At 40.6% G+C, this 27621-nt stretch overlaps 1 protein-coding gene across 13 annotated transcripts in view; it reads right to left on the minus strand.

The window, feature by feature from the left end:
- The window catches only part of NFIA (nuclear factor I A), a 373135-nt gene that overhangs the window by 279003 nt on the left and 66511 nt on the right, over positions 1 to 27621 (minus strand). For 8 of the 13 annotated variants that reach the window (XM_082357488.1, XM_082357487.1, XM_082357486.1 and 5 more), the window contains one exon: positions 23624 to 23698. The exons of the other annotated variants lie outside the window; for them this stretch is intronic. In XM_082357488.1, the coding sequence (XP_082213614.1) occupies positions 23624 to 23698 (75 nt within the window). The remainder of the gene's footprint in view (positions 1 to 23623; positions 23699 to 27621) is intronic. 13 annotated transcript variants of the gene reach the window in all.

Here is a 27621-nt window from a genome sequence, read left to right on the forward strand (position 1 = left end):
GGTAAAGTGCTCTGTGTAGGTAGCAAGTTTTTCAGCAGCGAGGAAATGGCTGAGCGTGCCCTCGTGGCGTGTCACGTGCCCGGCCCGGCCGGCGTGATTGGCTGCGGCCAAGTAAATACAGCCGCCATGTAAGGAGCCCAGCGTCGCCCGGCGCCGGCTTCTTAAAATGGCGGCCGAGCCCGCACCACGAGAAGCCGGCCCGGCTCCCGGCTTCTCCCCTTAAGTTTTCTGTTTTTGTTTTTGTTTTTCACGAAACCTTACGGATTTGAGTAGAAACAGATTTCTCACAACTTGCTTCTCCGGCTCGATTTCACAGTTCGGCATACACTCGGGCTCTGTCAAAAGCTTGACAATGTTCCAGGGAAAATATTAACTGTAAACCTTCCAAGAGGAATTAAAGGAGCAGGCAGAAATGTCAGGACACCCTCCCTTCGGAAAGCACACCCCCAGGTTGCGCCTGGATACGTTTGGGAAAGAAGCACGTGCAGCCTGAGCTCCAGCGACCTCCAGGATGGTCCCACTTCACCAAGTCACTCTGTGGAAGGGGAAGCAGTGGGGGGGTGGGGGGGGTGGCGGGAGGACACATCCTCTTTGGAGAAAAGGCACGGAGGTCTCTCATTTTCCCTCTCAGGCCTGACCAGTTGAACACTGCACACTCTGATGTATAAATATTTGCCTCTGGCTAAAGTTCAAGCAGCCCTGTGTGGCTGCCAGACACAACAGAAAACCAACATCCAAGGGAAAGTGTTTACTGCCGTGGTGGCCAAAGGAGCAACTGCCAGCAGAAGAGCGCATGTGATTGGCCAGGCCTGCCTGCGGTGTTATCCTAAAGCACCTGGCCCCTGGCCACTGGGCTGTTCCCACCCTTTTGGTGATGATTGTATTCTTCAATGCACAGCCTTGCCACAGTTAATAAAAGACCGATAGACATGCTGATGGTTTTAACACGTGTTCCTCCAGAGAGAGGAGCCTGAATGAGCCAAACCACCCATATACCTGCTACCATTGCTGCAAAACAAGTGTCCGCTCCTTGGAAGCTACCTCGGCAGGGCCTGTGACCTCTTCACACAATCCCACCTCACCAAACCACGGGGCATTTCTCGGGTCCAGTGACTCCTGCACACCTCCCAATTCTCATCCCTACCTATTCTATGGTTAAATTCCTCAATCATCATCATTCGATGAATTGAAGCATCTTTGAAATTCCTGCAAGAAAATAAATTAGGAGAGACCTCCGATAGATAGCTGCAATCGAATATTTTAAATAAACCCATGCGTCCTTCAAATTCTCTCTCCGAAAACCAAAACATAACGTTAGTTACGCTATTTTACCGGTACCATAGTTCTGAAACAGGTAGAAATAAAAGCAGCTGCCCATCAGAAGATTAAGATCTCTAATTGGGATAAAGGGACTGAATGAGAAAAGGATCTTGAAGAAAATCTTTTCAGAGAAGTTATGAATTCATAGTTTACGCTAAGCAAGCAGCTAGCAGGGCAAAGTCTTTTCATGGTTTTCGGTTTTCAGTAAAGGCAGCCTGAATACAACCAAGTTAAGTCGCCATATTTTTAAATCACTGTCATCCATATAACATTTCTATTTCATAAACAGTAATGCATGAATCAAACTTTTCCTCAGTGCTGCAAACGAAATGTTTGCTTAGTTGAACTGAAAAGTTACACAGAAAATGGGATTAAAAAAAACCAGAACATGAGGATAAGAGATTCTTTTAAGTAAAATTTTTGATAGAACAATAATTTAGGTAAAGCAAGCCAAGCTGTTATGATTTCATCTGTTTCAAATAAAATACATATTTGCTTAATTGAAACATTTGCTGTTTGTTGAAAATAAAGAAAATTTTACATCCATGCACAATTCAGAGTTCTAACTTTGAAAATTCTTCAAGGTCCTGAATCTTGATTGATCTTGGGCTTAAAGAAATTTCTAAATTTGAATTTGTTGCAAAACTAAGATAATGTACCAAATAATTCCATTTTCAATTGTTTGTGAAACTTTAACGACTACCTAGGTCTTGTCTAATCTAATTCTTAACCAAATGTGTCAGTATGGTTGGTCTGTGCTCAACCTCAGAAGCCCAGGACTTATGGTATCAAGTTTGACTTCCAAGAGATCCCAGCGAATCATGGGCAAGAGGATCACAGAGGAATGTTCTGTTCCCAGCTGTGAACAAGACAGAATTAACTCTGAGACGCTTCCTCCTGCTGCCCTGGTGGACAGAAAAGGTCAAGATGGGTTAGCTCTTATAGTTTCAGTACCAACCGTCAAAACAACATGCATGTTAAAAATAGATTGTCTGTAGGCAACAAATGCAGAAAGAATTTAAAATAAAAAGTTTTAATATATTTAAATTTCAGCTTCAAGTATTTTAAAGACTGTAAGATGAAACCAAGGAGAAAAAGGGCAGAATGATAATTTTCCCAAGTGCATTAACTTCACAAACTTTGAGTCTTAATATTTTAAAAACAACCATTCTGACCCATGGATGACACTTTTCTTAGGAAATTCCTTGGATTCACAAGTAATTCATTGGGAATTAAAGCACAAGAGACAAATTTACCACTTTTATTTGTTTATATTTTGATAACTGCATTTTTCTCAGCTCAATTTCTATGGAAATAAAAATACTGTTTACTGTCAGAGGAATTTCTTTATCTATCAGTGGGGAATAGAGTTGAAATATTATGAGGGTTTTTTTTTTTTTTTTAATGCAGTGGAATAATCAAGGCATTCCAAGGTGCCATGATACATCAATTCTATCACAACCATGTAGAAAAACAGGGGCAACTGCTGTTTTATACGTAAGTAGGTACTTAAGACTTATCAGCAAGCAGCATGTTTAATAAAGTCTGTGGCATTTGTACGATAAAATGTGAAAACATTAATAAAACTGAACTGGTGATAAAATTCCATCTTATAGACTTCCACAATGAACAAAAAAGTACCTTCTAAATAAAAATAATGTCACAAATGTAATATTCCTTTTAAAAGCTGCTGAATGCATCACTTTACTAGGAAAGGCTTAGCTATGTTATTTGCAATTCCCTCATTGCACAACAATGTACATTACTGTCTGTAAGCTCTAATTTGGCATGGCGCATCATTAATGACCTGAATGGTGGCTGTTTCACACATACATATTTAATTACAACAGCTGAACAAATTACATATTTATGCTTTATAAAGGGGATTGCCAGTCTAATTCATTTGCTATGCATGCAGGTACAGGACTCCATCTGCAACATCATCTGCATAACAAGAGCTAACAATTATCCATTGTACACCAAGTAAGCATATCTGGGGAAACCTGTAAGAGCCGCAGTCATGTTAACCATTTCACTGCCACAGGCTCTGCATTTTTTCCAGGGGGTGGAAATCCTTTACAACAACAATTGTAGCCCTAACATGCCTGACCAGGCATTTAACAGAATCATTCAATCCTCTCATCCATTCTAATTTCCACTGGGTTTAAGATGAGAGAGAGAGAAATAAATACTCTAAATCCCACACTATCCAGTAAGGTTGTACTTCATGCGGCTTCTTATAGAAAGAGGACGTTTTCTTCTGAGACTTGCAGCCCCAGAACTCAAGCACTGGTCCTTAACAGCCCACTAACAGCCTTCTGCCAAGATGTCAACAGGGCTTATCTTCAGCCAGGATAGAAGTTAAGTCTTTGTTACCACACCCTCCATCACACCATAGCCCCGGGTGTTTATAGAGGATGGGCCTGAAGAACTTTCTTAAAAAGAAACACACTCTGAGCCCCTTTTGAGAGTCCCAAGCCCTCTGCTGAGCCATTCTTATCATCAATATACTTTCCAGATAAGCCACAACTAAAAGCTACTATTCCCTCTTTTGGTAATAAAGTCCTATTCACCAATGCTGCAACCTCATCTTAAATGGCTTCAGGACTTTCGTATGTTTAATTTAATATATCCAATGAGTAATATAAATATTCTGGACCATCACTTCTACTTCGAAACCCAAAGAGGAAGAATTAAGAGTCAGCCAATCAATAGTGAGGTTTCCCATTATCATTTAAGGCTCTTGCTAGGCAATAAAGAGGCTCCATGGTGATGGCCCCTAAAAGCTCCTTACGGCGTCTTTGCCTCTTTAGGCCGCAAAATCAAAGCATGAGTCAGAGGTGTGGCTTTTTTAATGTTCCCTCTTGAGTGATGGAGTTCAAGCCAGGGGCTGACTGGGTGGGTGGGGTGAAGGCACAGAGTCCTGGGTATGGCGCTGGATGTGAGGGGGTACAGCCAGGGCCATGTGTTCTCCTCCTGGAATGTGACTCCCGAGGAGCCAGGGGGTACTGAAGGGTGGATACCAAGGGGGGCTCCCAGCCATCCACGCAGTTCTTGGCCACATTAGGGCCAAAATCACATGTGGAGAGAGGCCTGATTCACTTGACATGGAAGAGTCAGCCTCTGGTCAGAAACCAAAAACAAACTGAGAGTGTGAGAGATGAAAGCCTTGCTGACATCTTCTAAAAAGGCTGATGGACCTCTAGAGGAACCAGTGCTTGATCTACAGGGTTGCAAATCCAAATCAACTCTCACCAGAAAAGAAATCGGCACTTCATAGGGAGCTACTGCAAATACAGTCTCGCTCTGGTGCAGAATTGGGGTTACCAGTTCTCAGTTGGTCAGAAACCACACTGAGAAGGAGGGGCCTAGACAAGGTTTGAATTCACTGACCTTTGACCTCCAAATTGTCAGGATATTTGAGGATAGGCTTCCGGGGGGTATTAAGATGGCACTCACCCTTCAGGAGCATCACATAAGGCAAACAGCTGCGCTCCAAGTTCCACTAGCACCTAGCGCTCCATCAGAGGCCTCGATCAGGGGCACCAATGTTGCATATTGCTTTATAATTTACAAAGGCTTTTACGGACCCTGTAAGGCAGCTATGTCCACTTTATAGATAATAAAACTGAGGCTCAGAGAAATTAAGTGATTTGCTAACACACGTTTAATAAGTGGCAGAAACTGGGACCAAAGCCTGAGACTGCCTGACTCCAATTCCTGAGTTCCTCCCTCGGGACTAATCCCAGCTTCACTGCCTTCCCCGCTGCCTTGCTTGGCTCATACGAAGTGTCAACCCTCTAGTCCGGGTGACCAGTCTAGATGCACCTTTATCAGCACAAGTGTTGGCTTCAAAAGCAAATGTAGGAGAAACTATTGGTGCCTTTCACATGCTGCCCGTCTCACCCTGGGGGTCGCCTACTGCTGGGGTGGACAAGCTTTCCCGTCTCAAATTCAAACACCTGAGTCCCTCTGCCTCGGGGCTTTCTCTGTCCACAGGGCAGAGAGGAACAGGCTGGAAGTGCAGGAGAATTAATGTAACCAGGAGCAACCTCAACCAATGAAGGACAAGAGTTGGCCCTCGGTGAAACAAGCATGAGGCATGTGCTCCGGACTCTCAGTGGGGGACCCCCAGCGATTGAGGCCCAACTGTTCACAGGGATAATCTGCTCATTAAGGCGCCTTTTGTTGGACTTACTTCCTCCCCACACTTCCTGGGATCACCTCCCAAATAAACTACTTACACCCAAAACTCTGTCTCAGGGTCTGCTTGTGAGGAAACCCAAACTATAAAAACAAGCATTAGCACCATTAGCAACGTGAGCTTGGCCTCGGCGTCCACTGCTAACTGTAACCTCATACCCGTATTCTGCCTCGATTAATTTGTTAGCAGAATGTTATGTACACTCTGCAGCATCCTGCAAACGGTGGGTGACGCCAGTAAAGCTGCAGCCTTGCCAGAGGATGGTCACAGAGGCAAATGTTGGAGATGCTTGGTTTTGAATCCTGATTCTGCCCTGCTGGTTATGTATTCTTCAGCAAGTTATTTAATCTCAGTAATGACCAACTCGTCCTATGAGAAATGAGGATAATGACTCCTCTATCATGGTAGAATTGTAAGAAAAATATAGAGCATTTGTAAAAGCACCTAGAATATATAGCCTAGGTACATAAAGGTTCATCATTCTCATCAGCATAGAATTAATTATGAAGCCAAAAGGATGCCAATATAATTTGGACAACTGGTAAAGAGGAAAAAAAATGTCTGATGGTAGGATACAGTAACAAACGTTTTCTCCTACTGTTTTGTCTATCCTCTGGCCACCTTTAATTAACCAAGCATAATTCGAATGCTTAGCAAATTAACTCCTTTGCTGGTGTGGGTGATATCACCCTAAAAGTTATGGGTGATACTCAGTACCAGCTCTCTGTAAGTCAATGCCACAGGCACCTCAGCTGACCTTGGCAACTTTTAAAGTACAAAGCCATCCTCTACTGCACGTCTGCCTTGATCCCTGGCGATCCAGGGGAAGTGGGCAGAGGGAATAACTAGGAACCCACGTTAAGATAAATGAGCTCTTGCAAGGTGCCATATACCAATTCATGCGCTCAAAGGAAGAGATGAATGGTGCCTTGAAAGAGCTGATTTACAGTCTAAGGAGAAAGCCTCCTATAGATCTTCATTAAGAATGCTAACTTCCCAAGGTTGATTTGCAAGAGTGGCTACTGTGTGGGACAAAAGACAGAAAATAAAGTTTGCAAATGTCAAGGTCTTATAGAACCAATAATAGAGATGGTTTATTAAAGCTCCTCTTTATTCAGGATGGCTTAAATTCAAGGAGGGGGATTATGGAAAGGGAAGTCTGACTAGCTTAAAAATCAAGAGACTTGTATATAATGCATGGCGTTCCAAAACACACACATAGAGGATACAAAACATTCTTACTATAAACACTATACTACATATAATATAACCCTCTTTAATGATTCAGAACATACCTGAGGATCACGGCACAGGGTTATTTTCTCCATGCTTCAATATTTTGGTCTTTAGAATTAGTGGTAACAACAGTGAGTTGTAAGAATTAAATGAGATAATGTACATGACATCACTAGGTAAATGGTGTTATACGGGTATTACTTTTTTAAAATCAGGGTTATTATTACTGTCATCATGAATTCACTAAGCACTGTTTAAGATACATATAGAAAGTATAGGAGGTTGGAATAACTTACCCTATAACATGCATTTGAAGTTATTTTTGAACTAACTCCTCTTAAGCTTCTTTTGAACTTTCTCATAAATAGAGAACTAAATATAGATGGGGAGAAATACAGTTACTTCTGCTTTTCCAGTTTTGGTATGCCCAATAATTGTCAGAGTTCCCTACAGAGGATTTAAAAGGTTTGTTTTGCTATGGAAACGTAATGATACAACTATCTCTTGAATAAATGGATTTTAAAAAATTATTTCACTGCAGTGTGATCCTGCTTTTATTTTTAAATGCATAGAAGGAAAGAATGGAAGAAAAAATGAAAAAAGGCAGAGTTAATTTTAATATTCACCTATGTATTTTTTTCTAGATGTTCTATACTGCAGATATTACTTATTTACAATTAAGGATAAGTTATTTTTAATATCAACACATTTTATATGGAAAAAAGCTTTAAATGAAAGTAAGCAATTAGAAGGGAGAAAAACCCATGATTTTATCTCTGTCCTATCAAGTATCTTTTGAGATGAAAAGAGGAACTCGGTAGGACTACTTTTAAAGGGAGATTTAAAAGGCCTCTGCCATTCACTAATTCATGCCTGCCCCTCTCATCCTGCAAAGTTTAAGACCCAACTTAAAACAGTAACATTTACAGTAAAAACGATGGCAAAATTTACAAAGGGGAAAAAATTATCAGCACCTGGGAAGGTGTCACTCTCGCCCTTGTGATAGTACTACACCAGCTTCCACGCAGCTTTCCACTCTGAGGCCACGGCAGTTAGCCATGGCCTTAGAAAGTTGCATGCAGCTTCACACGCCCCAGGCTGAACCAAGCACCACTGCTGGAACATACCCTGCTCTCTGCAAGCTCTCCACTTCTCTTCACACATGCTACTCTTTCTATGTCCTCCCCAAAACAACCCTCTGCCTCTTAACTTCCACTCAGTCATCCTCTAAAACTCAGCTTAGAGGAAACCTCTCTCAGAAAGATAGCCCGGAATACTCTGCATTTAAGTCTATCACAGATCAAACTTTACTATATTTGCTTTTCTGTCTCTTCATTGGGCAGTGAGCTCCTTGAAGACAGAAACATGCCTAATACGTGCATGGCACATAGTAAGTGTCATAGATTGTTGAATGGATAAGTGAGAAAATGACTGAATATATATCTGGAACCTAAGAAGGAAACAGTCACTTGACAGAAGGTAATCGCATAAAGATGTAATTACCTATGAAATAACTGACTTACAAAGACAATGTCGTGTAGCAATAAATGAACGTGAGAATCCTCTGCATAAATACTGACCTACTAGAACAAGGCTTTCTCTCACACGGGTTTTTAATACCGTCTTTTTTTAGGGGGAGGCAGGGGAGGAGATAAGGTATCAGAAGGATTCAGAAAAACCATCACTAAATACTACCTGGTGCCCTCCTCTAACAGTTATAATGGCGGGGGGGAAATGCAGTTACGAGTTTTTCGCATCTGTAGTTGTACGACATTTCTCAGAATCTTGAAATAATGATAAATATCAACACAGACAGGCTTAGTTTAAAAGTCAACAATCAATAATGTCTTGGGGACTGGTCTGTTAATACCCAATACATGCCAAGTCTTGAGATATATTTTTTGAAACCCTTTACACCCACACTGGGGAGGAGGCCACACTTTTGAGAATACCAATCCTCAAACACGTTCCAGCTACAGAGGGTGCTTCTCACTGCATGCCAGGGTGCCCCTCAAAAGAACAAGTTATTCCTTTTCAGTCCCCCATCCAAAGTTCATCCCCAAATCCTAACTTTCATAATTCAAAGCATAACTTCAGCTCCATCACAGTGGCTCAAACGAACCTTCTCAAAGACGACATCTGTATCTATCTTCCTCACACCCTAGGCACCTACCACAGTGCCTGGCACATTGCAGGCACTCAAAGGTTATGGAATAGAACCAAACCAATTTGCCCTTCCACGTGGGATCAAAGGCAGAAACACGCTCCTTCCCTTCTTCTCAGTTTTCAATGCAAATGGCAGATGCCTGGCTACTCACTCGTTTTGGACCACAAGGTAGCAGCTTCATTCACTCACTTCCTTCTCCTCATTCCCCCACCCCACTGCCAGACGAAACTAGGAGTACAAATTCTTCTACAAGCTGTGGGTATACCATATCTCTGTCCTTGTACCACAGTCACAACAGAGTGTGGAATCCCCCAACCCACTCCGTTAAAGGTCCATTTCATTTTCGATCACATGGAAAACAAAAGAAACGTTCTGCTTTGTGAAGTGTGTAGATATGTGTGTCGCTTTCTGAGCACATAGCACTGCCTGGGTGAAGCCTCCTCACAGCTTTGCAAACTACCCTGGCCTGCTGAGAGGGCATGTGTTTCAAAATTGAGGAAGGCTGGGAAGAGGGACTTCTGCAAGTACCGTTAGCCATGGACCTCTCCATGTGCATAACGCCCTCACCTCCTAGGTTGTCTTTTCCTTGAAGACACCTCACATTTGAGAGGGAAAAAAATGAGAGACAAAATGAAGTCTGATAGAAAATACAGCAAACAGTGTTTCCAGTGGAGAAAACGGCCAAATCCCAAAGCCATCCCTCTCTCCATCGACTTCTCTCATCAGCTCTGCCCTAATCATCAATCTCTAACACAGAATAATGTTTATTGAGAGCATACTGAGTGCCGGTCACTCTGCATCCATTTCCTCACTTAATGCTAATCCCCTAGGCATCACCCTTATCTCTGCTTGACAGAACAGAAACTGAGGCTGAGAGAAGTCAAGTCTCATGTCCAAGGTCACCCAGCTGGAAAGTGGTGGCGCTGGGCTATCTGGCTATAAATCTGATATTCCTTCCATGGCAGGCCGTCACCTCGCATAGGAAATGCTTAGGGACATCTTCACAGTCCTGCCCAGAGAGGTGAGAGAAAGGAAATAAAGGAAGAGTAAGAAATTGACTGAGGGCAAATAAAGCAATCCCTTACTCTTCCCTGGAGGGTAGATTTGAGGCCCCTATAAATGGAAAATGACTGCTTTTCCACCTCACACCTCAAACTCAAATACTAAAAACATGTGTAGTGATACCACCTTTCTGATGTATAATGTGTATCCTCCAAGGACCCCGCACAGAAATCACTTCTCTATCATCTTCACCATAGATCTGCAGGATGGCCACGGCAGATGAGAGATGATCGTCCTTGGCGAGATTAAAAGTGAGTTCTCAGGCATGGAGAAGTTAAGTGACCTGCCCATGATCACACAGGGAGTGAACCAGGGCAGGTGGCCAAGGCCCCTGACCCCCTTGGTCTTTTCTCATTTTACTCTTGAGCCAGTACAGCTCTCTCGGATCTGTTTCTCCCAGCAGATTTCCGTGTTCCCCAGCAAGAGCTGCCAATTTTTCTTTCCTAGATGAGCAATGAACCTTCCAAGGGTATCAAAACAAACAGTGGAAAGAGCACTGGCCTTTGAGCCAGAATAAAATCTAGGGGGCTCGCGTCCCAGTCATTTACTAGTTGTGAAACCCTGGGCAGGACTTAGAAGCACTTGAGTTTCAGTGCTTCATCACAAGCCTCATCTGTGACTTGCAGGTGATAACACCTGCCCTCTCTACCTCATGGAGTTGTCGGAAAAAAATCAAATGAGAGAATGGATGTGAAGCTCCTTATAAAACTGCAAATACTAGACAAATAGAAAGGATTATTATTTTTGGATTCGATAGACTTTCTCAATTGAACGAAGCCCTGTGTAGCTGGGTGGTCAAGTTATGTTAAAAATAACCAAGAAAAATGTTCTGGTTCCTGAAACAATTTTACCAGCCTGCTTGCTCCCATGAAAGGACGGACACTGGTTGTAAAATGAATTAAATCAGCACTCTTTGCTGTCTTCAGGATATAAGTTGTAACTGGCTGAGGCTAGGTAGGGGAATGGCCATTTTCAAAGGCATACATACCTCTGACTATAAAAAGCTGACCTTCTCTAGTCTAGAACACAGGGCATGGGGCAAGATGGAAAAACAAAGGGGACGTCTGCTGGTTTTACAGCAGGAATTATCCCATACGGGCTGCCTTATCTCCAACAATGGTTGAAAGAGCTCATCTGCTAAACTCAGCTTCTTGTTAAATATTTCAAAGATGCTAATGGAACCAAAAGATCAACTCCGTTATGCATCAACAGGCTGGCTTTATCCTAAAACCAATTATAAATAAACTTCTAAATACAGCCTGCTTTAAATATGTATTTAAAAAAACATATCCCACCTTCATGCCATCCGTCCCCAGCACAAATCTGACTCATCTAAAACCCTCTGTCTTCGGCGACCCAGTCCTGTGCCTCTGTGACCATTCGCCTTCGGAATCATGGCTAGTCCAGCATTATTTCTAATAACTTCTAAAGGTTCCTTTCTCTTCAGGAAGCAGAAATTCACTGTCAAACACACTGCTTCCATTCACAAGATTATTTATGGCACTGATAATTGAATTCCGGTCACATGACTAAGGAAGACTGGGTTCAGAGGGAAAAGAACCCAACCATAATTTCTAGAGAGATCCATAAATTACTGCTTTTCTCCCCTGGAGGTTGAAGTCCTTGGAGCTCTATGGATTCTTCCCTAGCATTTATTCTAAGTTTGGAGTCATCACAGAAATTCCTCTCTCCGCACTCAGTGACAAAGCTGCTAAGGTAAATCCTTTGAAATTACCCTTTGCACCAAGCCCTGAAATCCCCTAAGGGGTGCAGAGGAAATCCTCTCTTTTGCAAGGATCAAATACTGCTGTCTCCACTAGGGCACACAGCTCCTAAGGGGACAGCAACTTAGAATGAAGGGTCTAACCCTTTTCCAGTGTTGTCCTTCCCCAGCAAAAGCACAGAGCCACACCAGCACAGGACCACGGCCTGGTGGCCACAGTGAGGTGCAGTTTCTTATTGCTTCTCAAAATAGATCAGCAGGGCAGTTCCCTCATTTCTGTAAAGACGACCTACCAAAAATCTTTCCTAAAAGGGAACTCCTCCTCCTCCTCCCAAATCACATATTCAGTATGTTAACAAAGACGGGGCTTTTAATGATTCAGTGTAACCTGCATTACAGATAACATTTATCTCTTATTATCCTTTGGTTCAACCAGACAAGAAATGTCACTATAGTTATTTTAAACATACTTTCAAATTATGTTTAAATTAAAAATACAATGAAGAGTGTCAGTCTGGAAGGAACATCAAACATTTTTTTCCCCTCTAAGAAACGCCCTCTTAAATATATCACATTTCCATTTGCTTGGCTTCTTACTACAAGTAGACGGGTTAAACACCATCATCCTATTGTAATACCTTTAGCCTGGAATAAATTTAGTATCTTGAAATTTTTTTTCCACAGTCCCTTTTATTTAACAATTTCAGAGAACATAATAAATAGTGTTTGATAAAAGATTGGGAATAAAAGGAATTGAGAGAGCAAATAAATCTTCCAAGGTTACATAGCCAATCTGGTATCCATTCAAAGGCCTTATACTAAGTACACAAACTAGCAGCCGTGTGTGCTTGCACACACAAACACAATCGCAGGGCAAAGGTAAGCAGTAGGTTAGCAACTTAGCGTTATTTTCTATAAACTTTGTCTTTTCTATTTAGGAAAGAATACCTCTTCTTTGTCTTTTTCTCTCTCTTTCTCTCTATTATGAAACTGAAACAGAGTCCAATAGCTATTTTTTAAAAAAACAACAACAACAAAGTCTGCTTCTTCACAAGCTTATCAAGACCAAACACCTTTGTGGTATACCGTCACTGACGTTGACACGGCTTGATGATAAGTGTCCAACCGTTAAAAAGGCAGTGACACTAATTTTTGCTCTGCTCAGACCATCATCTAAAGTGCCCAAGTAAAGAAATACTTCCTAGAGCACTCAATGAAGAACACAATTTTGCAGGAAAGTTCAAAATATTACTGATAGTTATCCTTGTCATTTAGATGGCAATGTGGGGTGAGGGGATACTCTTAGGCAAGAGTACAGGTTAGGTTACAGTCTTAAACATCCAGAAATCCTACACTGGCTAGAGTACAGGGAAAATGCCAAATGCTATGACCAGGGCCATTCTCTGGCAAGCTGGGTTTCTAGGCCTGTCCTAATAATGTAGCTCTTCGCCATCATTTGCCCAGAAGCCCTACAGCTTCTTGGAGGTCATCTCAAGTTTTACTCTAGATTCACATTTACAGATGTTCCTCCTCCCCCATCTAGGTAAAAGGAAATTCTGGGACACTACTACGGATTGGAGCAGCTGTGAACCTGTCCAAATGCCACCTGCATTTTAGATCCTTCAGGGAGACAAGTGTGAACTTACTCATTCACTTAACCTCTCTGGGGTCATGAATGCCTTTGGAAACTTGATGAAAGCTACAGCTGACAGGGCCCAAAAGTTGAAGTCAGTCAGCTATCTATGCAGGAGGATCCCTAGGGTAGCTTAATGGGGTAGGATGAGGAAGCCAACATGGTATCCGCCAGTACTCAATAAAATTCTGATTGCCTGACCCATGCTGTCACCATGCCTTCCAAGAAAAATAGCAAATGCCCAAAGAGTACATGGCAGAGGTAGTGGAAAAATCTTCCTTTATATACCACAAAAAAAATCACAGTGTAATTGCAAATGGCGTCAATAACACTGCTTACATTCAGATCCCAAAGACAAAAGCTAATCCTTCTTGTTCAAATTCAATCAGAAGAAAACTGATTTAGTCAACCAATTTGACACCATGAAGATTTACTGAGCAGCTACTATGTGCAAGAAGCCAGGATTTTCAGAGGATACCAAAGAATCCTAAGACTGTTTCTATCCGTTGGGAATTCAGAGCCAACTTGGGAAAAGAAAAGACCAAGAGGTATTGACATCACAGGCCATGTTTCAAACCTTTGGTTTCTCCAGTAAATAATACACATCTGGCAAAAGCAGTCATTTAGTAAATGTCTGTTGACCCTCGAACACTATTAAATATGCAAATACCTAAACGGCAAGGCAGAAAAACAATATACGGAGCCCAACCACAAGGTAGGTACGGGAATTGTATTGGAAAGCGTGGACCCCTTTCCAGAATAACCACGTCCTGTTGGGGAGTCCATGAAGACTTCAAGGAAGAATTGGCACTTAAAATGCAGATTGAGGATAGACAAGATTCCTTTGGACAGAGTTGTGAGGGTAGAAAGAAGAGCATTCCTGGAGGGACGAACCGAGAGAGCACAGCGTGAAAAGTGTCCTAGAAACACACAGCAAGTAATCACGTTTGACTGGAACACAGAATCGTTTTGGGGGGTGAGGAGATAAATATTTGGAATCCTCTATTCTGTGCTTCTTACACAGCTGGAAAAACCAGGCTTCAGACTATCTATGTTGCTTTTCAAGCTTGGGGGAAAAAACTTGGGAGTATTTATCTAAAAGCTTTAAAGAGCCACTAAAATTACCTTTTTTTTTTTTTTTTTCTTTTTTCCCTTTAGGGAGGAATCGACTCAATTTTGTAAATAAAAGATCTCCTTAAACAGAGTCAGGGCTAAGTTTAACAAGTTGCCATTTTATTCGTTTAGGCTTCCCCCAAACAGGCCTGATATGAGGAGTAAAAGAGTCACAGGTTTGTTCTTTGTTTTTTGTAGCCACATCTTGTCGCCAACAAAATTAGGATAAGACAGACTTTGTTTTCTAAACAAACGTGGGGCCATCCATAAGCAAAGGAAGCTAGTCTTGCTGCAAAAAAAGAAAATGCTGATAAGTGGGTAAAAAAAAAAAATGTTTAACAGCCATTAATAATTAAGCTTTCAAAAACTGTGATCAAAGCTTTGGGCTTAGAGAAAACACCAAAACTGCTATAAGCCAGGGCTTAAATTTTTCAACCTCTAAAAAAAGAGATATGTAACCTCCATCCCAGAGGCTTGCACTAGTCCTAGGATATCACAAATTTAATGTCATTTTAAAGAACTATAACAAGAGAAGCTTTCACTGACTATCTTCAAGAATCATGGCCACAGAAAATGTTGGGTCCATAATCTCCTCCACATATCTCCAGTTTGGGAAACTAAAACTATTCCTTAAAGGGATCTCAAAAAATTATTTTTTTGAAGGCTCACCCAGCTGTGTATTTAGTTTGAATTTATGTTATAAATAGTGCTCTTTTCTTTTTATTTAATCTTTAAAATTAAAAAATAAAAGTGCAATTTACTTCAGTATTTTTTGTGTCAAACACTATTATCTTTCCAACTATATCTCTCAATATATACCTATAATAGACATGTACACACAGTAAACATCTACTTAGGCAGAAGTAGATGTACCTGAAATTAGCTGCTGTAGAAAAATAATATAAATATAAGTCAATTCTTTTTTTTTTTTAATAAATTTATTTATTTATTTTTGGCTGCGTCGGGTCTTCGTCGCTGCGCGCAGGCTTTCTCTAGTTGCGGAGAGCGGAGGCTACTCTTCATTGCGTTGCTCCGGCTTCTCATTGCGGTGGCTTCTCTTGTTGCGGAGCACGGGTTCTAGATGCGCGGGCTTCAGTAGTTGTGGCACGCAGACTCTAGAGCGCAGGCTCAGTAGTTGTGGCGCACGGGCTTAGTTGCTCTGTGGCATGTGGGATCTTCCCGGACCTGGGCTCGAACCCGTGTCCCCTGCATTGGCAGGCGGATTCTCAACCACTGCGCCACCAGGGAAATCCTAAGTCAATTCTTATACTTCCCCAAAGCACCAGTTGTTAAAAGTCTTACAATTTTGGTCTTTGTATCGGTTAAGACCTCACATATATCAATATGAGTTAATTCCACAAGCTTGTATGATTGTTAACGCCTTAATATTTAACAGAAATGTGTTTGTCAAACTTGGCTGATACATAAAGAAACACAGGAATCTTTTAGTAAAAATCCCTGACAATGTCCCCACAGCCTCCAATCACTCTCCCATTAGCCCTTCCATAGTCCTTTGATCCATCATGTAAATGCAAGGTATCAATTGGCATGAAATCTTCATAATCTTATTTCTACATCAAAATCTGTATATATGGAGAGCATCCAACATTGGAATTTAACCTTTAGGATTTGAGCTGGGGGGTTTTCCAGGCACACCCAGAAATCTACTGGAGATAAGGATAAGCTGTGACACGCTTTTGAAAGACTGGAGACAGAGGAAATGAAATTAAAAGAAAACTAAAAGGATCATAACACCTAAAACCTGCGAATGTTTTAATGGGAAATAACACCCTGGAAATAACACTGAAATAACTCTGGCTCACAGAAATAACAGGATTAATAGCTGCAGATTTGTCCCTTCTACTAAGATACTTTTTCAAACTATTTCAAATGAATACATAAAGGACTGATTTTTAAACCCATATAAATTCTTAGAGACAATGGAGACTGACTTAATTGTAATCAATAAAATTTACAGATGTTGATGCAACCCAGCAGAAACGTTGCTACCAAAAAGCATGGCATAAAAATCACTCCGTGGCTCCCTTTGTATGCAACAGTGATATGACCTTAATAAATATTTCATTCCTTTCAGTGAATAACCAAGCATCAAGATGGCAAATTTTAATAGCTAGGAAATAATATCATAATGACTCTACTAAGAAAATGCCTCCTTTAGATCAAAGTAAACTTATTCTAACTTCTAGTCTTCATTTCCAAAACACACTCCAAATCAGTACATGGCACTGATGGAGGGTAACCTTATCTCTCCTTTCCATATACAGACCAATGTGTTGTTTAGAGAGCTTTTACAGGGAACTTTTCTCACTACAGCAACATTAGAAAAGTCTTATGAGAAAAGATGTAAGTTTTTCAAGTTCAAGAACATTTTCTTTCTATCTCCACGCAAAGTAAGTGCTCAACAAATGTTCCTGGATTGACTGCCTTTAGGGGATGGGCAGCAGTCAGCTTGAGTGACAGCCTACACAGTGGCCCCAGGTTCCCTTCATGACGTGTACTTTGTAGCTAAGAGCCCATATCCTATAAGTAGTTTGGATTGTTCCTTTGCTAAGTACATTAACCCACATTTAAGTCCATCTGCTATTTGTCTCCTCACTCGCCCAATGTAGGTGGAACTTCTGATGAAGGGGGACGACAATGAGTGTGGAACACAGAGCTGGGTTCAAAGCTCAACTCCAGAATGTTCTGTGTACCTCAAGCAAGTGAGTCACTTGGAGGACTCAGAGCTTTGGTATCTTCATCAAGGAAACACAAGTCACAATACCCAATCTATGATTGATCTGAGGAGTAGATAATAAGTTTAATGCATCTGGCACAGAATCTCTCACATGATAGGTGTATATACTAAACAGAAGTGCACTATATTTTCCCATACAAAGGAGTCTCCTATTCTTTTCCTTGTCTCTAAAATAGTCCCTCATTGGGGATTCCCTGGCGGTCCAGTGGTTAGGACTCTGCGCTTTCACTGCCGAGGGCCAGGGTTCAATCCCTGGTGGGGGAACTAAGATCCCGCAAGCCGCGCGGCAGGGCCAAAAAAAAGAAAAAAAGAAAAGAAAATCCATTCTAAAAATAAAACAGTCCCTCATTACAACTTCACTCTAAAGTAGATTTTGATATAGCATCTGGGCAATATTTTTAATCTTAAACATATTATTTATAGTGGACTGGTTCACCTATCTATTGACCCCTTTAAATCATTCTAAAATGTTGTCTCAGCATAAGTTTCCCTAATAAAAAAGTTTTGCCTTTTATCTTAGAGCTTATGGTTACTGAAGTATTTAATTATCCTAGTATTATTAGAGATTTCTCTGACTTGCTGGGTCTGACAAAGTGATTAGACACTGGAATTATATGAAAGCTGTAAAGTTTGGTTTCCATGCTTCTAGTTACTCAGTAGGTGGCCAATTCACAGTCCCCAGACTCTACAATACCCTCCTACAATGACGAGTAACCCTTCAGACTATCAGGAGTTGCTTTGTTTGGGTTTTTCCTTTTCTTTTCTTTTTTAATTAACATTGGGGTCATGAAAACCCAAATTTTATAACCCTGAGAAGAGACGATCGGGATCGAATTGGCAGAAATATTTTCTCTCAATTTATGTACACACGGTGGCTTCCCAAATTTGTCAGGGACATTAGAGGACAGCTAACTCAGCAGTAAAGCTGCAAAAAAGTGTAAGCCAAAATATTACAAAAGATTCGATTGGCTGGAGTCAAACAGATTTGATTTTCCTTAGTGTATGCTTACCTGTGATTAAGAGTTCTTAATCTTAAACTTCCATAATTCTTGAGTTTAATTATCTAAATATACACTTGGTTTGGTAGCATTTCAACTACATCCATACATATCAAACATGCTTTTAATCAGCTTAAAATGGCTGCTTTTATAAAGCATTTTGGAAGAGCTTCCCAGTGTTTAAGTTAAATATACAGATAAATAAAAAGGCAGAAAAGATTTCTTTTTGATAAAGGTTATCAAAAATCAGATTAGAATGACTTATAAAGCATATACTTGTTTTAGAATAAAAACAATTAAAGACAAATATAGTTTATATTAAAAAGAGTATGTATAGGGCAATTTACATATTTTTTTGTAATGTAGTAGTCATCCAGAAATAACATTAAATGGTATGTTCTTTTCTAACTCCTCTACTAAAACTCCAGATAAACTTTTCTAAAAATTAAATAAATTCTTGTTCCCTCAGCAGTTTCCTCATTGCTAGCAATGACCTATCTCATACAATGCAAAACCACTGAATTAAAAAATAAAGCCCTGGCCTTCCCCCAAATGATACTTTCCCTTCACAATGCTCAAATCTGGAGATTTCGGATACACACTGGAGGCCGAGGGGTCTCCAGGCCCTGCAGCTGGGCTTCCTGCTGAGCTGGGTGCTGGGGCAGGCACTGTGCCCTGGCAAACACCACAGCCATTTATAACCTCCTCCTCGCTGCCCACTGCAGGGACTGGCAAGCAGTACACTGGCTTCCCCAAATTTCCTTTTGCAGCGAGTGGTCCAGTTTTAACCAGTGAATAAGGAGAGGCCACCTGTGTCGCTTCTGGGGCAGTTTCTCCTTCCCTGATAAATGGAACAAATTAGGCTAGCATGACCCATCTCCTCATCCTCCTCCCTCGAACATACATATGGCAACTGTAACATGACAAGAATTACAAAATGAGTCAACAAATAAAGCATGTCAGAGCATAAAAATGGAAAGTGCCGGGACTCTTGTTGGCATCAGTGAGCAAATAAACCCACATTAGCTATTGCCTCTGAACTTACCGCTTTGTAAGAAAAATAAATCTGTGTTGAGACCACTTATTTTTTGTTTCTTGCAGCCAACAGCATTCTCAAAGACACAGCTGTCAGTATTTAAAACATCCTTTGATTCACATGAAAATGTGGATTTCCACGGATTCTTAAAATAATAATAATAATAATTGGGGCACTGCACCCAGGTTTTCACCCAACACCAACTGACTCAAGCTAAGGGGCCTTTCAATGGGACTCACTGGCTTTCAGTGGGACTTGGGTGCTCTCTGCCCACAGCCTACTTCATTCCTCCTGCTGCTTCAGGAGTCTGAATGTGAGACCCTAGCACATAGCATACAACAATATATACTATGCACCACAGAAACAAAGTTCCATTATAACAAAATGGTTCTTTTTTTGCTGCCTAGAATCCAGATATCTGGCATAGACAATCACGGTCTCACTTAGGAAAATACATTTTCTTTTTCCAACTACTAACTTTTTCAACAGGCACACCAATTTTGGTTTTGCTTTCAAAGCACACCTACACAGAGGGGAGAAAAACACTGTGTCACCAGAGAGCAATATACTATTAGTTAGGGCTAAAGACAATATGATGGTGATAATAATGATAATAATACTATTCACTGGGACTTTACTGAGTCTAGGCAATGGGCTAAGTGCTGTACAAATAACAATGCCACTTAATCCTGAAAAAAAAAAAAAACCCACACATATCAGGTAGCACTATTACCTTTATTTTTAAAATAAAGAAAGTCTCAGAGAAAACAACTGATCCAAAAATCATATAGCTAACAAACAGTGGATAGAGAATTTGAATCTAAGTCTCCCTGACTCTAAGATACATACTATTAACCACAGGTTACATTGCTTCACAAAGATGAAACCAAAAATACCTGATTTTTTTGAGAAACGTTCCATAAACTTTCTCAGATCCTACATCTCATTCCTATGTAAGTACATTCTAACACGAATATTATGTCAAATATTTGATTTTTAATACCCATTAGTATCAGTCTTGATTCCGGTATAGAATTCTTTTTCAAAAGGCATTTCCTTCTTAAGTATAACTGCCCTGGTACAGTAAACTCTCAAGATTCAAAAGTGACTCATTTCCAGAGCTCCACACATTAGCAGCTGGTATTATTCAATCTGAGATTTAAATTTATAATGTACTCTTGATAATGTACTCCCAATACATTTTTCACTTCTCTATCTCTTGAATGACACAAGATAAAAGATCTTTAAGGTATAAATATTTTATATAAACTTTCACTCTGTTTTTCCTCAGCCATTTCCATTTGCAAACACTAGACATCACGCAAAAAAAAAAGGGGGAGGGAGTTGAAAGAGTTTTATGGATTGTGTTGAGGGGGGGGGGCTGAGGACTGCTTATCCATTCTGCTGTGGCAGCAGACACCACGGCAACCGGCCTAACGGCCCTTGCTGGCTAATCAGAATGTTCCACCCTAAATGGGGTCTGATTCAAAGTACTGCTTTTCCATGGGCCAGAGAGTAGACTGGAAGAGAACGCATTCCCAGCATCGTCTATAGTGATGATAAGTTTGTGCAGGGCCCTGGTAGAGCCAATGGAACCCTGGTACTGGGCTACCTCATTCAGCCAGAAGGGGTAGGACACAGCCATTCCTTCCAGGCAGGATACAGAACAGAGGACCTACCAGAAACAGAAGACCCTCACTAGACATGTGGCTTTTGGCAACGCATTATTAAGTCCAAGTCTTTCTTTTCACATTTATAAAATGAAGAGGTTGAAGGATTTCAGTCTACACAGATCCCCCAGGGACTTGCTACTCAAATTGCGGTCAGTGTTATGTTTAACACCTCCGGAGTTAATTTAAAAATGCAGAGTCTCAAGCCCTACCCTTGACTTACGGAATCATAATATGCATATAACAAGTTTCCCAGGTGATTCCTTGCCCTAGGGGTCAATTCCAACAGAAGCTGCTTCTGGAAGAAAGAATAGAAAGGCCAAAGCCAAGAGAGACCCAGTACCCACACACTTTTTCAATTATATATATATACACACATATATATATACACATATATATGTGTGTATATGTATATATATACATATATATATGGGGAGAGAGAGAGAGCACACTTCCCCATGAATTTAGTTCTGAAGAAAAGACCTCTGTTTAAAGAAAATCTGAAACCACTGGATAAAATGATCTATAAGGTTCTTCATAATTGCAGATGTCCATGATTTTATGAACTGGCAAAGGGCTCACATTTATCTCCTTAACGACTATTTGTTTTCTACATTAACTTATTTTAAAGAGAAACCTTCTGTAATTGGTAACTGATATTCTTACATACAGAAACTTAAGTTACTGAAGATATTAAGAACGTGAGTTACATCAGTATTCCGTTACAGTAAATACCCAAAGAACTATTTGGGAATATTAGTATATAGAATATATGTGTGTGTGCATATATAAAAATAAAAATGCAAATATTGGGTTGGCCAAAAAGTTCGTTCAGGTTTTTCGTAAGATGTAATGGAAAAACCTGAACGAACTTTTTGGCCAACACAATATTTATACGTATATACACATTTGTATACCATATATATTTATTTATATATATATATGCACACAGGTATACTCATATGCACTATATATATATACTTATTATAGTGCACACAGAAATACATATATGTATACATGTGTATACCTATATACACATAGAGAGAGGGGCTCAAGCTACTATCTATCTTGCCCTCCTACCTGCTCTACTTTTGACAGCATCTCCAAGTCTCTCCTCACTGCTCAGCTGCCAGCTAACACCTCTTGTTTGTTTCTACTCTCCGGACTCAAGCAGCTGCCCGTTATGGCTTTATTTGCTGCTGTGGAGTAAAAAAAAATCAGACTTGTGTAGACGTTGCTAGGCTTCACTGAGGGTCCCTGCTGAGCGTAAAGATCATGAGCTTTAGTGCTTGAACTTGATAAAATCTACTTTGGACAACTGGAGGCCGGTTAATGCTTTTGTTGTAATATTCAGATGTATTTCCAAAGGTAAAGACAAACAAACAAAAAACCCAAAACTGCAGGTATGTGAAGTCTAACTGTAAATGAATTTAAGAAAATCATGTATTTTACTCTCAGTTCTCATCTCACGCCAAGCTACCCTACACAAATAGACTGCGATCATCTTTGTGAAAGTGCTCGAAAAGTCTGAAAAATATAAGATGGTGCTGGGTTAGGCTGACAACCATCAGGGGAGCAGGAGGGGAAAGAGGAGGATGGACGAGAACCTCCCGGGTCTGCACGTTCTGCTCTGTCTCAATCAGCTTTCATGGGCCACTGAAGCAGCCCCAAAGCTGGGATTAGCTAAAAAGGTATAAGTCAATGCAGTAATAATCTATTCTGACCTCCAGGGAGGTGAGGCTTAAACCCCCGGCTGTTCATCCCTCCTTTCCAGATGCTCAGTGAACACCTTGGGGAACTCCCAATTCTTCTACGCCTGTGAGACAGGAGATGACACAAAATTTAGACTGGAAATCTGCATTTCTAGAAAGTTTCCAAGTGACGCCGACGCTGCTGGTCTTGCGACCACACTTTGAGATCCACTAATCCAGGCCGAGCCCTTATTTTAAGGATGAGACAATGAGAGACCAGAAGGGTGAACTGATTTGGCCAAAGGCAGCACAGAGTAGATGCTAGGGAAGGAGGGATTCCAGTCTCTCTCACAATTCAGGGCGCTTCCCATCACAGAGCAGCTCACAGTGATTCGAGGAAAGGTATTCAAAGAATGTCTTTATCTATAAACAAAGATCCTTGGTGTCTTATACTTGTGTAGCCTTTTAAAATTTCATCTACATTATCTCATTTGATTCTCATAACAACCTGATGAGGTAGGGAGAGCAAAGATTAACCTCCCTATTTTAGAGATTAGGAAGCAGAGATGCAGAGTCGTTAAATGGTGTATCCAAAACCACAAAGTTAGTTACGTGCTCTAACGGATACTTGGCATTTGGGGTGTGGTCTGGGGTCTGACCGCATGGACATCCCGGGAAGCTTGTCAGAATCTTGCAGAGAAACTTGCAGAATATCAGGGAGTACCACAGGCCCACTGAGTCTGAATCTGCAGTTTAACAACCTCCCCAGTTGATTCATACGCACATTAAAGTTTGAAAAGCCCTGGTATAGACAGGCCTAGAAACCAGGTCATCTAATTCCAAGATCGATGCCTTTTCATCCCTCTTTTCTCTCCCTCTCTGAAAGTACTGGTCAGTGTCCTATTTTGACTTGTTTTCCAACAGAGCCTAATTAAGAAGCTAACTCTCACCAGGGAAAGGACAATTAAGAGTGTTTTGCCTTAAAAAAATATATTATACCAGGTTAAATTACCTTTATTACCAGTCTTGGTAATTCCTCTGTAGTCATTTTCTTGACTGATGTATAGACCCCTATGAAATGAATCCTCTGAGAAGAAGATGGAAAAAAAACAAGACAGTGATCAATGGATTCAATTAGTTACAGGAGAATTCTACCCAGATGAAAGAAGATCAAGATGCAGCTACTCCAGGGTGGTAAAATATTTTACCCAGAAAGTACGCCATTTCTTTCCCACATTCTTCCACTATTAAGTTCAGGAAAGCACAAAACAGCTGCTGCTAAGACACCTGGGAAAATAACCACCATAAATGTAAGGCTCCTCACAACTGGAAGTATTTAAATACTGTTCTAATGGTCTAGGCAAAATGACAACTGCATTTCTTCACACACAGGAAGTGTTACACAGACCAATTTCTCTAATGACAGCAAAGAAACCCCTCTCGCGACACTCCGTCACCCAAGGATTAACTCAGTGGTTACTGTAAGACCACAGTCCCGAAACATGTATGCCGTTTTTTCCCTGCAACTTTTCAAATCAATTCTTTTGATTGAGATTCTTTGTTGAACAGAAACCAGACTGCTGATACAGTGCACCTGTGAAAAGTTGTTTAATTCAGCACGGCAAAAGGTAAATGCAAATGACTTCTTTTAAAATGTATCAATCCTAGGAACCGACATAAATTGGAATTGATTAGGAATTGATTATAAATTTCTATAAACAGAAATACACACACACAAGGGTTTTCTTGTTTTGTTTTTGTTTGTTTGGTCATTTCACAGTGGCTTTGTGCAAACACATGATTAGTTAATCAGGGTGGTGAGATTCCAATCATTAAAATGAACACTCAGGACACAGAAACAGCCACTTATAATCCCTGGGCAGGTCAGCATATTAAATAACACCTCTGCAACGCACAAATTATTTCAGAAAGATGCACATCTATTAAAAGGAAGCTTTCTCACCTAGTTGAAAAATAATGTGATGACTTAATAAAGCTGATCAAGTGACTTAATAGAATCCACAATCTTAATCTTATTATTTTCAAAGATTAAAAGGCTTTTCCACCAAGAGCCAACTGTCTCCATTTGCCCAGGAACGATAAAATCTGATTGACTGTGATCTACCTACGCTGAGATAATTTGGCATAGGTCTGTCTTTAATTCTCCTTGTATTTCTTTCTCAAGATACACAAAGCTGTTAGTGGTTTATCCCTCTGAAACCTGGGGACTCATGTAAATAACTTTTAACAGTGAGATCGCACATAACAACTTACAGAGCACTGTGGCATAATGCAATTCAAAGTTGCTCTTGATTTAAAATGCTTCAAGTCCAACTACAGTGTCAGCCTGCCCAGAGAAATCTCTTATAAAAGTTTTCACACTCTGTTGGGTTAAGAGACAGTGGGTATTAATCCTATGGCTTCTACGCAAAGCTTCCTTTTTGTGGTCAGCAGAGAAGCTATGTGGTTGGTCTGAAGGAGTCCAAAGTCTTTTTTCTGTGTTAAAACAAGGGAAAGTGGGCCGGTTACAGAGTAAAAGAAAAACCACAGCCAGCTCACTCTGCTGTAGCTTTTCCCTTAAATGTGGCCTAGAGCAATTCTGCTTTCCAAAAAAAGGTTTAATTTAAACCATACACAGTGCTGCAGGCTGCCACGTTTCCAAACTCAACATTCCTTTCTAATCTGTGCACTTCAGAACCAACGTCCTCTGTTTCCAATGGTACTCCGACGAGCTTTAATAAATAAAATATCACTGCCCATCCATTACTTAATTTGATAATAATACGCCCTTTTTTTTCCCTTCCTCTATTGACATTATTCTAAGTGCTTATTCGAGTGTGTTGAACTGTTGTAAACATCACCTCTGAAAAATCGGCTCTGTTCTCTTTTGGGGAGTGAAGGGAAGGAAAAGGGAATTACTAAGTGAGGGAACTTCAAAGCGTTAGCAAGTGGGCCAGAGCTCCAGAAAACCACCACTCTGTGAAGAGGTATATGCCAAAAGTAGCCTATATGTTAAAAAAAAAAAATATATATATATATATATATATTTATTCCTTAGATATGACACTAGGATCTGTGCTGTTATTCAAAATGTCACTAGGAAAGACTACAGTCACCCTAGCTCACAGCTACCAAACAGCCGCATGACCAACACGGGTCTCTCTGGCCATCGGTGTGGCTGGGGCTAATCACCACATTGGCCACAGGATGAACAGAATGAATGGCCCACAGTTGGGGCGCTTTAATTTTTTGCCTCAGTGTATTCAGTTTGTATGTTCATTAAGAACTCCAACCCCAGCAGGAAGCCCGGCCCATGGTTTTCTATGTGAGTTGCCATGCTCTATTACACATGACACTTGTCAATTAAAGAGGAAGCCCTTTTAAAGCAAACTGAAGTTAAGCTGGTACTTTCTTCAACATCTGACTTACCCGCTGCTGTTATCGTCCAAAAGGAAGTTTGTTTTAGAACAATGATAGCAGTAGTAATCCTCCTATTTCAGTAGTGAGGGATTTAAACACATTCAGGGCACTGGGGACCGGTGAAAAGGTTTCTTTCAACAAAACTATGTATTTTCAGTAGTAAAAGGAAGGTCTTACTGATGGGATAACTGCCAAGACGGGACAATTTTTCAGCCTCCCGGTTTAGAGAATATCATTTTAGACTACCTGGTATAAATCAAATGTGGCACGATGGGTCAACGCAATGAATTCTCTCTAGTCAGGAAAATGCTCTCCCAAATAATGGAATCCATTACTAATGATTACTACCCCCATGCCTTTGCCACAGAAGTAATGCCCAGTGCTACATCTCAGTGGCCTCTAATAAATACATACAATCCCCACAATAAGAACATAATCATAACATGGCAAATGAGTGCAGATTCCAGGGAGAGTACACATTAAAAAGCCATTAGGTAGGACAGTCCCTGTTCAAAACCTGTTTTACCTTGTAGAATACACATTCCTTATCTGTAAAATGGGGCTTAGAGGAGAGGGTCGCTTAGGTCCCTTCCAGCTCTCTCAGTCCGTGAGGGTTTAAAGTTTTCTCAAGGGCTTTAAATCTTAATGCACTCACTTTAGGACTCTCACCAGCACACCGACAGTAATTAATGCTAATAAGGGTCCATGAAACTTGTGCAATGAAACTTGAATTTGGATTGATCTGGAGGGAAAAGAAAATGTAACGGAGAAGATTTCAACTTTAGATTTTTAAGGTCGAACATCATGAAAAAACTGAAAGCGGCACATTTGGACTGCTGAAGCATATGATTTCCTGGAAATGTAGGTAGGTGATCCAGCGTGTATGAACACTCTTAAGAAAGCATATCTTTAACCTCTTAAAAAGAACAACTCAAAGCTGAGAAATATATTTCAATTATGTCTTAGCTAATAATGATAATTAGTATTGTTTATTCTGTGACGAACAGTATAAATCCTTCATGTGAATTACTCTCATTTACTCCTCACAACAAGCTATTATTATCCCCATTTTACACATGAGGAAACTGAGGCTTATGGAGCTTTAAGTAACCTCTCCAAAGTGAGAATTGATAAGGAACCAAGACAGAACTAAACCTAAATTAGTGGAACCCCAGACTCTAAGCTCTTAGGCATAATGCAGACACTGCCTCTTCTTGTTAATAGTATCCACGTGGTGATCTGCTTAAACCAGGTTGCTATCTTCCAAAGCCCCTTACTTTTGCGTGATGTTGACCACTTTAAGTGCCAAAGGTCAAGCCTCAAGATTGGCTTGCATGCAGGTTACTTCTATGCTATAGATCTTTAACTTGCTCTATTTAAATGTGTGCTTTTAAATTCTCAACCTTCAATATTCAACAACAGCCTCAGCTGAGATGAAAGAAAGGATTCTCCTTAGCTTGGGAGTCAAGTATCAAACTGTCTCCCTCTCCTTCTGACAAATCTTCTAAAATGCTCTTGACTAAAGGGAGAAAATGGAAACGAGGGCCTTTGAGTAAACTCATATGAGGAAGCTCTTTTCCTCTTATGGAA

Source organism: Balaenoptera borealis (genome assembly GCF_965194805.1).
Source record: "Balaenoptera borealis genome assembly, chromosome: 1".
In the NCBI taxonomy this organism is placed as follows: domain Eukaryota; kingdom Metazoa; phylum Chordata; class Mammalia; order Artiodactyla; family Balaenopteridae; genus Balaenoptera; species Balaenoptera borealis.